This window comes from Symphalangus syndactylus, chromosome 22, assembly GCF_028878055.3.
Source record: "Symphalangus syndactylus isolate Jambi chromosome 22, NHGRI_mSymSyn1-v2.1_pri, whole genome shotgun sequence".
Classification (NCBI taxonomy): Eukaryota; Metazoa; Chordata; class Mammalia; order Primates; family Hylobatidae; genus Symphalangus; species Symphalangus syndactylus.
In genome coordinates, this window is record NC_072444.2 from 58,027,093 (window position 1) to 58,040,490 (window position 13,398).

The following is a 13,398-nucleotide window of genomic DNA, read 5'->3' on the forward strand; positions in this document are numbered from 1 at the left end:
GTAGTGAGCAGGAGCTAGTCCTAAACTAAAGACAGGAACATTACAGAACGACCTAGCCTATCAACATTTTGAAATGCAGTGAAAAGTCCAGATTGGAAATGCTCACTCCACCATCCAACTAGGCCTTTATTTTCTCCATCTTGTTTCCATTTCATTGCTCAAAGATGCTTGTGAATGTTTCCTTATTTATTTATTTGTTTTTGGGAGAGAGGGTCTTTGGAGTGCAATGGCACAATCTCGGCTCGCTGCAACCTCCGCCTCCCAGGTTCAAATGATTCTCATACCTCAGCTTCCTGAGTAGCTGCGATTATAGGTGCCCACCACCATGCCCAGCTAATTTTTGTATTTCTAGTAGAGACAGGGTATCACCATGTTGGCCAGGCTGGTCTCGAGCTCCTGACCTCAGGTGATCTGCCCACCTCAGCCTCCCAAACTGTTGAGATAACAGGCGTGAGCCACCACACCCAGCCGTGAATGTTTCTTCATACCATTTGAATATTCAAGATTCTTTCTGCATTAAGATTCCTAGCAAAATAAACACTGTGATCACCTTCCTAAGTATTTTAGCATGTTCAAGGGCCACTGTGCCTTCCAGACCCCACTCAACATTTGGCCTCTTACTCTAGCCCTTTGATTTCCCTGTTGACAGAAGTATGAGGCCAGCATATTTTACAAATGTCTTAGCCTTTTCAGTGGATGGCCTGTCAATTAACTCTTACGAAATCAAATGGAAGCAGCCTTCAGGGTATAAAAATGTGCTACTTATCTAATTTTTTTATTGAAAACTTGCACACGTTCCATTGTTTTTCCATAAGTGGGGGAAAAAATAAATCTGGTGCTGTATTTTCGTTTCAGAGGCAGCAACAGCAGTTACTCCACACATGCATTCCCCAGGTCCCCAGACAGTCATCTCTGATGTTATAAGAGGCACAGAGGCAGATACTTCAGCAAAGACAGTCTATAAAATGAAGTTGCTATGGACCAAAATAACTGTATTGATTTTTAGTACAAATCAAAACACAAGGAAACATCACTTTTCCAAATGGCACAAGCTGAAAAGGACAAGGAAAAATATATTGCAAATAGTGAAGAGAAGGAAAATAATAAAGACAATTACATTAGCAAACGTCTTGATGTTCTTTTTTCAGAACACTAAGATGGCTGTTGTTTGTTTTTTAAGTTCAAAGAGCTGAGAGGTTTGAATTATGTTGAACTGTTACTCATTTGTGGACATTGTGCTCACTGCTGGAAGTCTGACCTTCAGAAAACAAAGCCTGATAATCCTTGGACATGTGAACATCTTATTTAAAGCCTCATTTTTTTTCAATTAATATCTCTCACTCTGATGGCAAATGGCAGAGCTGTATAAATTGTATTATAAATACATCATTTGCCAAAATATCATTAAGTTTGCGGCAAGCAAATGTTTTCCTTAGGTATCTTTAATGAGGCAAAGTAGCTTTCAAGCCAGAGACCTCTGGACGTTGTGGAATGATGGGACGGCAGTCAGGACTTACCATGGCCCCCTCACTTGTTCTTTGGGCAACTTCTCGCTGTAGTCGGGCCACTGCCAACTTCTCCCTGGAGAAACAAAAGCACATGATTAGTTGACCATTCTCAGGGTAGAGGCGACACTGGCATGACCGTGAAACATTCTTCTGAGGTCTCTAGAGGAATTCCTTCTTTGGTTTAACTCACTTCCTCCTCTATACTTTCTATAAATATTTAAACTGATTGGTCATGAGTGCATTGTTTTCACTGAGTGTCATGAAAGACATTTTTGCCATAGATTTTACAATACCTAAATAAATGTTAAATGCTGAGTAGATGCTTTGCTTTTAGTTCATTAACATATATCACTCATAAATAAATTTTTCATGGCTATAATATTTTAGTTGACTTTTCTCTATCAACTTTGCTTATGCATTTTTAATTAGTTTTATTTCTTTTGTTGCTCTCCACACCAATAATATTAGGAAATAAACAAAATATAACTCCTTACTATTTTTAAAATAACAATTGTATGCTTGCTACGTAACAGGCATCATGCTGGGCATTGCACCTGTTCTCATTTGAGCCTGACAACAATCCCATGGGTGATTTCACTATGCCCATTTTATAGATGAAGAACTGAGGCCCAAAAAGGCTAATACACTGAGTCCTAAGCTGGTATATAGTAGTTTTTTGGAATCAAATTTTAGATTTCCTTACTTCAAAGCCTAAATAAAAAGTCTGCTTATCATTTTTTCAGTGTGTAGGTAATATAAAATGTAGATTTAAAAATCAGATTATTTATTTTAGTACTCCTTATTTAACAATGGGATTCATTTTTAGATCCCTTATAATTCTGGTTTCACTTAAAATATATCCAATATTCATCAAAATTTTAAGAATACTTTTGTAAAGTGATAGATGCCTGCATTTTGGACAGCTTTTCAATTGTTCTTTAAAATAGTTGATAGATGTCATAGGGGTAAGTGAACTCTTCTGGTAACCCCTAAAATGTTAGCTTTAGTAAGGATTTCCCCTGATATTCTTCTACTACTATACTACTATCAAGATGAGAAACTATTTGAGTGATATTTCATCCCTTAGTCTTCTCTTTGCCCAGGATTGGCTATATGCAAACAGAGGATGCAGTTCAATCCCCAGAAAATTTTCCCACTGTGGAAAATGGAAGTGAAAACTTCTTCTTTCTTAAGTGCTTGGATCTTTGAAATGCCTACGACTACCAAGAAGACACGTGCTTTTGTTTGGTTGCAGCTGGTCAGTCTTTTAGTAGAAACAGTTCTCTCTGAATAAATACCTAAAGGTTCAGACTAGAAGAAGGGAGACTAGACTAGGAGACATTCCAGATATACAAGTTTTGGGAGCCTGTGGCAGGACCTGTGAGTACACCTGTAAGAAGGGGCAACAGAGTAGATATGAAGGAGCCACGAAGGGATGGAAGCCACGTGCCTCTGTAGAGAGGCCAAGTAATCAAGGCAGAAAGCTCCTGTGTGTTCTCTGACTCAAGTCCTGATGAACAGATCAAAGAAGTTCAATGAAAAGAACAAATTAATGGAACAAATAATTGAAAAAGAAGGATATGAGTGACTTCTGTTTTAATACGAAAATTAAACACATGAATTTATCTCTTCTCTCCCCAGAAACTGTTAAAAATGTAGTATAGAGGTAACACTGGCAAATACTTATAAAGTCAGAGAAAACAGGAGAATCACATACTCCACACTCTATGAACCAGCAATTCCACTCTGAGGTCTAAACTGAACAGAAATATATGTTCACCAAAAGACATGTACCAGAATGTTCATAATAGCACTTTAGTAATCTTATAAGCTGAAAATGCACACACCCATTAACAATAGAATAGATATGTCAACTTTAGCATAGTTATATGCTGGAATACTATACGACACTGAAAAAGGAATAATCTACACTTAATCACAACAATGTATGGAATACTGCAAATATGCTGTTGAGTAACAGAAGCAAATACAAAATGTATATATTTTATTTCCTATTTATATAAAGTGCAAATAGAAGCAAAACTCCTATACAGTTTAATAACACAAGAAAAAGAAATAAAATACATGGATATCAAAAAGTAAGAAGTAAAACTGTCTCTGTTTACAGGTGACATTATTTTCTAAGTAGAAAATCCAATGAAATTTACTACACAACTTATAAGTGAATTTAGCAAAGTCAGAGGATAGAAGCCGATGAACAAAAATTAATTATATTTTATATACTAGCAACAAACAATTGGAAAATAAAATTTTAAAGCATCTATTTATAATAATGTCAAGAATTAAAACATTTAGGAAAGACATTTAGCAAAAGATTTGCAAGACCACCCACTAAAAACTACAAAACACTGCTAAGAAGGATTAAAGGAGACTAATAGAAATATATATCACATTCATTGATTGAAAGACTTAATATTATTACACAGTCAAAATCTGTATCAAATAAATCTATAAATTCTTTTTCACTGAGACATATAACTCTACCAAATAAAGAGCAAGACTAGGTAACGAGAAACAAGAAATCCAATAAATAATTGGATTTTTTTTCTTCTTTTTTTCTTTTCTTGGTAAAAAGAAGCTCCTGGGCAACAGCTATGTAAGAATCCAGAGAATAACCAAACTGAATTGCAGCAAGAAGATGGAGAGCCTCAGGAGGATGACTCCAAGAATGAAACAAAGTTGAACCAAAATAAATTACCTATGTGTCTGTAAGTATTGAGAAGAGTTGTAGAATTTTATTTTAAAGCTTAAGAATAAGAAATTGGAACATGAAAACCTAAGCCAATGGCAGGAAGTGACAATTATTCATGCTAGAAAAAACAAAGTTATTCAGAAATGCAATTCTAAACTTCTACTAGACTCAGCTGTGAATGACATTTACTTATCATTGTAATTATTAACTAAATTAATTTACTATTTAATGAAAAAATAGAGAAAAGGAAGCACAGAGAAACAGGTGGTACAGAAACACTAAATTCTTATCTTCCATAATAGAAAGATAATACATAATATTTAAAAGTGACCTAGAAACAGAAGTTCAAGCATATTATTTAGATACAAGGATGCAAAACTTAGAAGGTAGATCTAGAAGAAAGGAGAGTGGCTGTGTCAGAGGAGTAAGATGCAGAGGTAGGGAAGGTGATGTGTACATCTTATAGATGTTATCACTGCATTTGATTTCCAAAGTATGTGCATGTACTACTTTGATTAAAAAACTTCTCAAAATATGTTTTTTTAAAACCAACTGGCTCATGTTATTTTTATTAAAAATATTATAATAATACATTACTAGAAAGATAAAGGATAGATTATTCACCAACCGATGATTCAGCATCAAATGACTCATTGCCTTAGACCTGAGAGGCACCTACTGAGAAGCTTTGGTAAATTAAGGCAAAATAAGAAGTCACTATAAGCAACAAGCCTTTGGACAAATGTTTTTAAGTACATACTACAAACAGTTTAACATGCTACAGAGATATTTTAAATTTAAAAGTCTCTCTTTACTTTTTTAATGAAGTATAAAGTACGCAGAAAAATATCCTGCATACAGGTTGCTGAATAATCACAAAGTGAACATGTCCGTATTTGTCCCACCTAAACAAAAAAACAGAAACACTGCCAGAACACCAGAAGCTACTTTGATGCCAATGATAATTAACTTCCTACACCAATACCTGAATTCACTTGCCACACTCTTTTCTCTGTATACTGAAACACGGAGACATTTAACTTCTCATCTAAAGTATATTAAACACATTGTCTCATATTTTACTCGATTGTTTATTCAATATATTTTTCCTCTAAATAAGACCATAAATTCCTCCTTGACCACAGCAGTAGCAACCAAAAATGATGATCCATTCATTTTTGCAGGTGGTCAGTTGTGGTGGAGTTAATATCTTACTGTAACAGCTGGTTGCCTGAGTGGAGATTATACTTAGTTCATCTCTTTAACAACTACTAAGGCCCCTTAGTAGGAACAAAATAAGTATTTGTGACTTGCTGAATGAGGAATCAGTTACAGAATCTAATACCAACTTGCCTAGTATAACAGAATTTTAAATAATATTACCATCTTGCATTTACATAGTACATAACGCAGGTACACTGAGCACATATACCCTGATTCCCACAGGGTATCCTCTGGTTCTGGTTAACCACAAAAGCTTTTTTACATACATTCTAAAATTATGAAAAGTACAACTTCCATAGGCCACCAGGTAAATATCTGAGTAAGCTTCAACAGAGTAAATTCCTAAGTAAGAGCACTAAATGAGGGGACTGTAGAACAGCAGTTCCCAAATATTTGTGTACTGAGTTCTCAAATATTTGATCCTTTTGTATGCAGAAAAATTGAGGATCCCAAAGAGATTTTGTTGTTATGGGTTATTATCTATTGATATTTATGACATATAAATAAAAATGTAATTTATTAAAATATTTATTAAATCACCAAAAAGCCAATAAACCCATGCCAACATAAGTAAAATATTTTTATTAAAAGTCATCCTAAACAGTAATTCCAAAACAAAAATACATTTTGCAAATAAAGGGAAAAAATAAATTTTGTGAGAAGAGTGATACTGCTTTAGAATTCTGCAACTATCTTTAATGTCTGGCTTAATAGAAGACAGGTGTATTCTCACATCTGCTTCAGCATTTAATCTGTTATGACAAAACATGTCATGTGACTTCTAGAAAACTCCACTCAGGGAAGCTGAGTGAAAAAGGCAAATATTATCTTAGTGTTATGACAAAAATAGTTTTGACCTTGCAGATCCCTTGAAAGGATCTTGGAGATACCCAGGGTCCCAGGACCAAACTTTGAGAACTTCAACTGAAAGACAGATACAGAAGTAGGAATGTAAGAATGTTCTAGAAAATTGCCTTGAATCCTCATTCTTAATTATTGAAGCTTCAGAGAAAGATTTAATACATATGCTAATGGTATGTTAATTTCTCACAAGAGCAGTGTAACATAAAAGAGACATTTCCAGGAACAGATCAAAAGCCTATCTTATCCCGACCATCCTACTAAATGATAAAAGAGTCCTAATACAGTGTAAATGTTAGGAACATCACTACTTTATGTTTAAAAGAGATGGACTTTACAAACTATTAGGACTGTCACACTGTAATGTGCTTCTCAAATCTTATTAATTCAATTTGAAAGAAAACCTTAATGGTTTTAGTCATTACATAGTTTTTAAAAAGGAAAATACTATATTAATAAATCATGAAATTTTGTAGACTGTCCACACATTATATTCTTTGGCATTCAATAAAGAAGGAAGAAAATGAATGAATCAACAGGAATGGGCTATCTCTAAAGGGGCAGCATTCTAGTCATTTGATTTGGTGAAACAGAGAGTAAAATACATAAAAACTAGAAACACCATTTTATATCTGACCTACCACCACATGAATGGAGAAATGCCCAAATTCAAACAGCCACATGGAAACAGGTGATGAAAACATGGAAAGTTTCAGAGTAGTGTAGGCCACAGGGGAGGCAATCCCCAACCCTAGCCCGGCTGCTAGCCTTCCATATTGACAACTGGGGAAATTGCTTAGGTGTAGACAACTAGAAGTTACTCCGACGCAGGGCAGCTAGGTGATGAAGGAGCAGAATTTACAAGAACAGCAAACACAAATGTCTTTTGGGGACCATGTTCCGTAATTGTTTTAAGATATTTATGCAGGAAATGCAATCTATTAGATTATCCAACAGAGATCCCTCAGGGGTCCAAGGGACAGTTCAGGGTCCTTCCATGGAGTCAGTGGGCAAAGCCAGTGGCAGCTAAGTCCCATGAGAGCAAGAGCACTCCAACTCTAAGCTATTATATGTATTAGGCTTCTGAATTATATTCCCTTTTAAAAGTGGGTTTCCAATGCTAAAACACAACAAATAAGGGATTCTTCAGTAACTTGTATATTCCAAATATTTCAAGTCCTTGCATGTACATTTTACATCAGCTGGAGTTTTTTCTTTTTAAGTAGAATTTGTATTTTATTTTTGCATGAAAAATGTTATTTTTGTATGAAACCGTCTTTCTTTTTTAAAACTAAGGAAGTGGTGAAGTTCTTGACATGGTAAAAATCTCTATGATAAAATACTAAGGATTTCTAGATGTTATTTCTGGAATCAAATTATCAACTCAATCAAAATATTAAAAATAAATGGCCCTGTCTTTTTCACAGAATCTCATTTGTCCTTCGGTTTAGTAGTTCCTGGCACGCCATATCTTCAAACCCCCATGGTCCCAATATATGTGTGAAACCAATTGGGACTAGTATCTTTTTCATGCAAATTCAAAGTTCTTACAAACAGCTTTCTGTAGAAAATAAAGAATGCTGGATTTGCAAGCTACCCAAGACAAATTAAATACACTCACATACACATACACCCTTGCTCCCATTTAAAGGCCTCAGTTCATCTGCTGAAAACAGACAACTGTGTTTCTGCAATGCATCACTGTTTTGTTTTGTATTTGTGGCAAAGCCAGTAGCTCATTATGAAGTGGGTATTGACTTTATGATTGCCAAACAAATGCACAGGGATATTTTATCAAGAGCTGTGGATTCTTATTTACTGAACAGGTACAAAAAAAGAATATAAAGAATATACACACGATGAAATAAGAGACCACAGTACTTACTTCTCTTACAGTTAAATGTAAAGATAACTTTTCTCTCCAGGGAGAATGAAACAGAGCTACTCTTCTTATTCAATTTTATATCCAGATGGAGAATTAATTCCAGGTTTCTAAAGCCCTTCAATATAGCCCCAGACTACCTGAACTAAAGATCACAAACGACAATATTTTATATGTTTTATATATTCTTATACGTTCTTCAGAATACCACTGACACCTCTGCAAGTTAAGCCCATGGAAATAGTGTTCCCAATGAAGCCAACAGGATGTTGTCATTTGTAAAATTCGGAAAAGACCTGCAAGGTTTGTATGTTTAAAAAAAAAAGCATTCCCCAAGGAGAAAGCAGCTTGCAGAGGGGGAATATATTCAGTTTGTGATGTGTGGAGACCTCAGGCTGCAGGGTGCTACAGAGCCATCTGTTGCATGAGTGTCCCAGGGCACGCCTGTTGGGAGACAAATCAATGTTCCCTTGCCACTCTTCAGGAAGCCCAGGACTTGCACCCACCCTGAATGGGAGAGAATGGAGATGCTGTGTGCCCCATTCTCCACCGGGCAGATGGTGCCCCTGTGAGGATGCCCTGATGGAAGAGCAGCAAGGGCAATTAGTGTAAGTGGGAAGAATTATTTCTACTCATTGTAAGTCTCATGGTCCCAAATACCCTATACATGCACTGCACTTAAAAGGTAGGGATCCAGCTCACATCAAGTAAGCTTGTGACAATGTGAAATACTCTGTGATCTGATGAACATGCAGGATGATTTGTGTAATCACTTGATCTTCTCAGAAAAAGTATAACAAATAAACATGCTTATATATGAATTTAAAAAGGAAAAATTTTCTTGGGCATCTTAGGAATCCAAAGTCAGTTTCCTTTACTGTGGTAAAGATATTGTGATATTAAAGAATCCCATAATACTCTCCCTACAAAACTCTAGGTTCATGTTAGTTTTGATTTTTAGGTTAAGTTTCTATAAAGTATTTGAAACTTATTTATGTTTATGTATTAAATACACCTATATTGGTTTTTATTAATTCAGAATATTCTGCTAACTGAAACTATATAATCCAACAATAATGGAAATTCTCATGCATTCAGCAAACACTTAATGGGAGTTTACTACAGGCCTGGTACCATTCTAGGGTCGAGAAATAAACATAAATAATAATACAGTTCCGAATTCAAAAACTTCAGGATTGATAGAGAAAGCATGCCTACACACATGCCTACATGCGAGTGTCATAAGACGCAGTAAGTACAACACTCTGTATTCAAAGCCAGATTTTAAAACATGGTAGGTGGCTATTTTATCAAAAGATCAAATCTGGAATTCCTTTAAATAAGAAGGCACTTTCTGCTATTTCTAAGATTTTTTCAATTTCAGACTTTTCAGCAACAAATTACATAGGAGAACAGATCTGTCCTCACAAATATTTTAATTAGGAAGAATGTCTATTACATGCTCTATGTTATTCTCTAAATTCATTAAGTCTTTTGAATGCAATGCTGTTAGACTTTTGTTCAGCACCACTGTCTGCCACTTTGGTGCCAGGATTTTATTCCAGGTCACTTCTTTGAGAGATATTGGACCTATTTTACTTTTCCATTTAAAAAGATAATCATAATAGCTGATATTTATTGAATAGTTGCTACGTCAGGCACTATTCTAAACACTTCACATGATATACTTAAACCTCAGAGAATCCCATGAGGTAGGTATCATTATCATCTCTATAAAAGTTAATCAAACTTTTTGGATTAAGAACCCCTTTACACTCTGCAAAAAAATTACTGAGAATCCCAAAGAGCTTTTGTTTTTGTCAGTTATGTCTATTGATACTTATCATCTCCAAAATTAACTTAAAAATATATATTAATTTAAAATAGCAACAATAATTATATTACAGGTTAATATAAACATAATTATAAAATATGACTATAATTTTCAAAAATATAATAAAACAAGTGGCACTGTTTTATACTTTTGCAAAAGTCTTTAATATCTAGCTAACAAAAATGACATCTGGTTTTTCATATTTGCTTCTATTAATACATTCAATATGCTGCAGTGTCACATATGGAGTATACTCTGGCAAACCACTGTATACTCATGAGAGAATGAGAACAAAGAAGGTAAATATTATCTCAGTATTCTTATAAAATTCTTAGTATTCTTATAAAAATTCTTTTAAAATATTCTTTAAAAATAACATCTTAGTATTCTTATTTAAACAAAATAGTTATAAAAATAGTTTTGACCTCGTGGATCTCTAAAAAAGTCATAGGGCCCCGGGAGGCTCCTGGTCAACATTGCTAACATGCAGCAATGCCTGCCTTCCATCGATAAATGTAGGCTGCTCATGCAGGCTGGAAAGCATGCCTATTATCCCACTGCTCAAGAGTTTAAATATGTCCATTTATGCTCTTAGAAATATGTAAAATAGCAATGAATATATATTTAGCTATAATCCTATTTGTTAGAACTTGTGCCTCTGTAGCTACCATTGCCTGTTACCACTGTCTCTACTGCCAGGGAGTTCAACACAAATAATGCAAGAATTTGGGGTCTCCATGGACACAACACATTTTTGACCATTTTAATGTGAATCAGTGGAAAACCACTATTATAAATTTCCAGGAACACACTGAATTCCAAATACTATAAATCCACATTTTTGCAGAGTAGAAGAAAAATACTAATCAAACTCCCAATATAAACCTGTGCTCAGGCATAGGTTTTGTTTCAGTTAACATCTCCCTCCACCCTATATTGTTTCCCTGTGAAGATATCACCAAATGTCTATACTGAAATTAGATAGATGATTACTCTCATTTATGCCTTGGGGCACAGAGTCATACACTAAAATCTTAAACAGAAGATTCAATTAATCATCAACCTTCCCCGTTTCTGGTGGATCCCAAGAATAAGAGCCCGGTGGCGATCTGGTACACACGTGGGGAGAACAGGTTTGCTCCTCCGAGGAGGCCAAGACCCATTCTCTCCCCACACAGAGGCACCCTGGGGAATCACCCGCCACGCAGGCCATGACAATGTCGAGTGCCAGGTGCACCTGTCATGTGGGCAGATGGGGAGACCAGCGGTGGCAGTCCCTGAGTAATGGTTAAATTAATTAGCCTTTCCACAGCAGATCATTTAATTACTCATCCCCTCTGACAGGGTGAGAGAAGATTTTAGAGAAACTTTTAGAGCCACAACTCATATGAAATAAATGTCTTTATATACTTTTTTCCAATACTTAACATCACTGTTGCCCCCAAAACTTTAAAACAGAAACAATATCACTCTGATTATATGCTTTAGAAGACTCTATTAACATCCATAAAGCATAAAAGTCGGTAAGCTGAGAGTGTGTTCTAAGTTGTGGATCTTCATAGGATTTTGTGCAGTGAGGTCAGTCAGCAGGAAACTCAACAGGACTGGCATTAAAACTCACCGACACTGGAAAAGCACAAGAGTTTAATAAATTGCACTATGCCAGTTAAGGAATGTACCCCAATCCTCCCAAAAATTAACACAGAGACTTTTTAAAGAATTCGGTGGGTTGGAATACAGAGATAGTTAGTAAACACAAACAAACAAAAATCCTAATTTTAGTGGCCTGACTTTCTGAAGGTCTGTTATCCACAGGCTTTTCCTTACATAGCTTTCTGGAGCTCCTGGAAAAAAAAAGTAGCCCTCTACATCCTTATCATATATATATATTCTCAAAATTGTTCTTCGGCTCTCAAGAACAGTGAATTACACCCACATTTTCATTCATTCATTCATTTATCCATCCATACAGTCACTCATGCCGTCCATGAAGCAACAAGTGCCTTCTTACCTATTTATCCCCCTAGTGGGAGGTAAGTCCCTAGAAGGTTGTGACTTTCTGGTCTTTGTGCATCCAGAGCACAAACATATCCTTAATAAATGAAAGATCACGCTTCAGAACAAAGATGGTCTCATTGACTTGAGGCAAGATTACAAATGCCTTCGCTCATATTCAATATCAGAAACTAATCGCATGTTCCAGATATTGACAAAATAAGCCAATAAAACCACACAAGCTACCTGTACTCCCTACTACAACAGTCATATGTGTAGCATTTTGTACATTTTAGATGCTCCATATATTATTGGTAGTAAATATCCAGTGAAGAAGTGAATTTGTCCTTCTGGGTTTTCTCCTTTTTATTTCTACTTGGAACTGTCAGCTTTCATTAGAATAATATATGCTTTCATCCCCAAATTTTTGATAAAGTTGAAAGAGCCTGAATTTAGCACACTACTAAATTAAAGTAACCCATTTTCTCCTCCTCCTCTCTGGTACAGAGTGAAATCCCAAAGCACTCCTACCTAAAATGTTTCTAAAACACATATTAGAGCAAAAATTCCCCTAATTTTAATACAGATATTTCTAATCTTAACTCTTGCAATTACTTCTTCCTTGAGTGCAAAGTCAAACACTTCAAAAAAAGCTTTCCTTGAGATACATACTTCTTATAAATCATTGAAGAACCACTTAATTTCTTAATTATTGTGGAATATCTAGGTTTCTGAATGGGTATTCCTTATGTTGCCATGCTTTCTAAGAAACTTGGAATTCCCTATGTTTCCAGGTACACCTCCACCTCTGCAACCCCACTTTGCCACCCTGATATTTCTTCTTTAAATTTTAAAATTCCACTAAAATAAATCTAGGTTTGTGTTATGTCTGACAATTAAGACAAACTTTTTAAAACAACAGAACTTTATTAATAATGTTCAAGTTGTTCCATCAATTTTGGTAACATTCAAAACAGATGAACTATATGTAGCTTAATATGGAAAGGGAATTCTTGAGGGAAAAAAACATGCTAATCAAACATACTAATCATCTAAGGAGCATTACACACCTGTGGGGAAAGGGGGTGGCAATAGCCCTTACACGACAACTAATTTAGTTTTCTTTTTTTTTTTTTTTTTTGAGACGGAGTCTCGCTCTGTCGCCCAGGCTGGAGTGCAGTGGCGCAATCTCGGCTCACTGCAAGCTCTGCCTCCCAGGTTCACGCCATTCTCCCGCCTCAGCTTCCCGAGTATCTGGGACTACAGGCTCCCGCCACCAAGCCTGGCTAATTTTTTTGTATTTTTAGTAGAGACGGGGTTTCACCGTGCTCTCGATCTCCTGACCTCGTGATCCGCCCGCCTCGGCCTCCCAAAGTGCTGG

At 35.7% G+C, this 13,398-nt stretch overlaps 1 protein-coding gene across 5 annotated transcripts in view; it reads right to left on the minus strand.

Moving 5' to 3' along the window:
• The window catches only part of NCKAP5 (NCK associated protein 5), a 1,005,982-nt gene that overhangs the window by 536,931 nt on the left and 455,653 nt on the right, over nt 1-13,398 (minus strand). For all 5 annotated transcript variants that reach the window (XM_063630959.1, XM_055260746.2, XM_055260747.2 and 2 more), the window contains one exon: nt 1,518-1,581. In XM_063630959.1, coding sequence (XP_063487029.1) covers nt 1,518-1,581 — 64 coding nt within the window. The remainder of the gene's footprint in view (nt 1-1,517; nt 1,582-13,398) is intronic.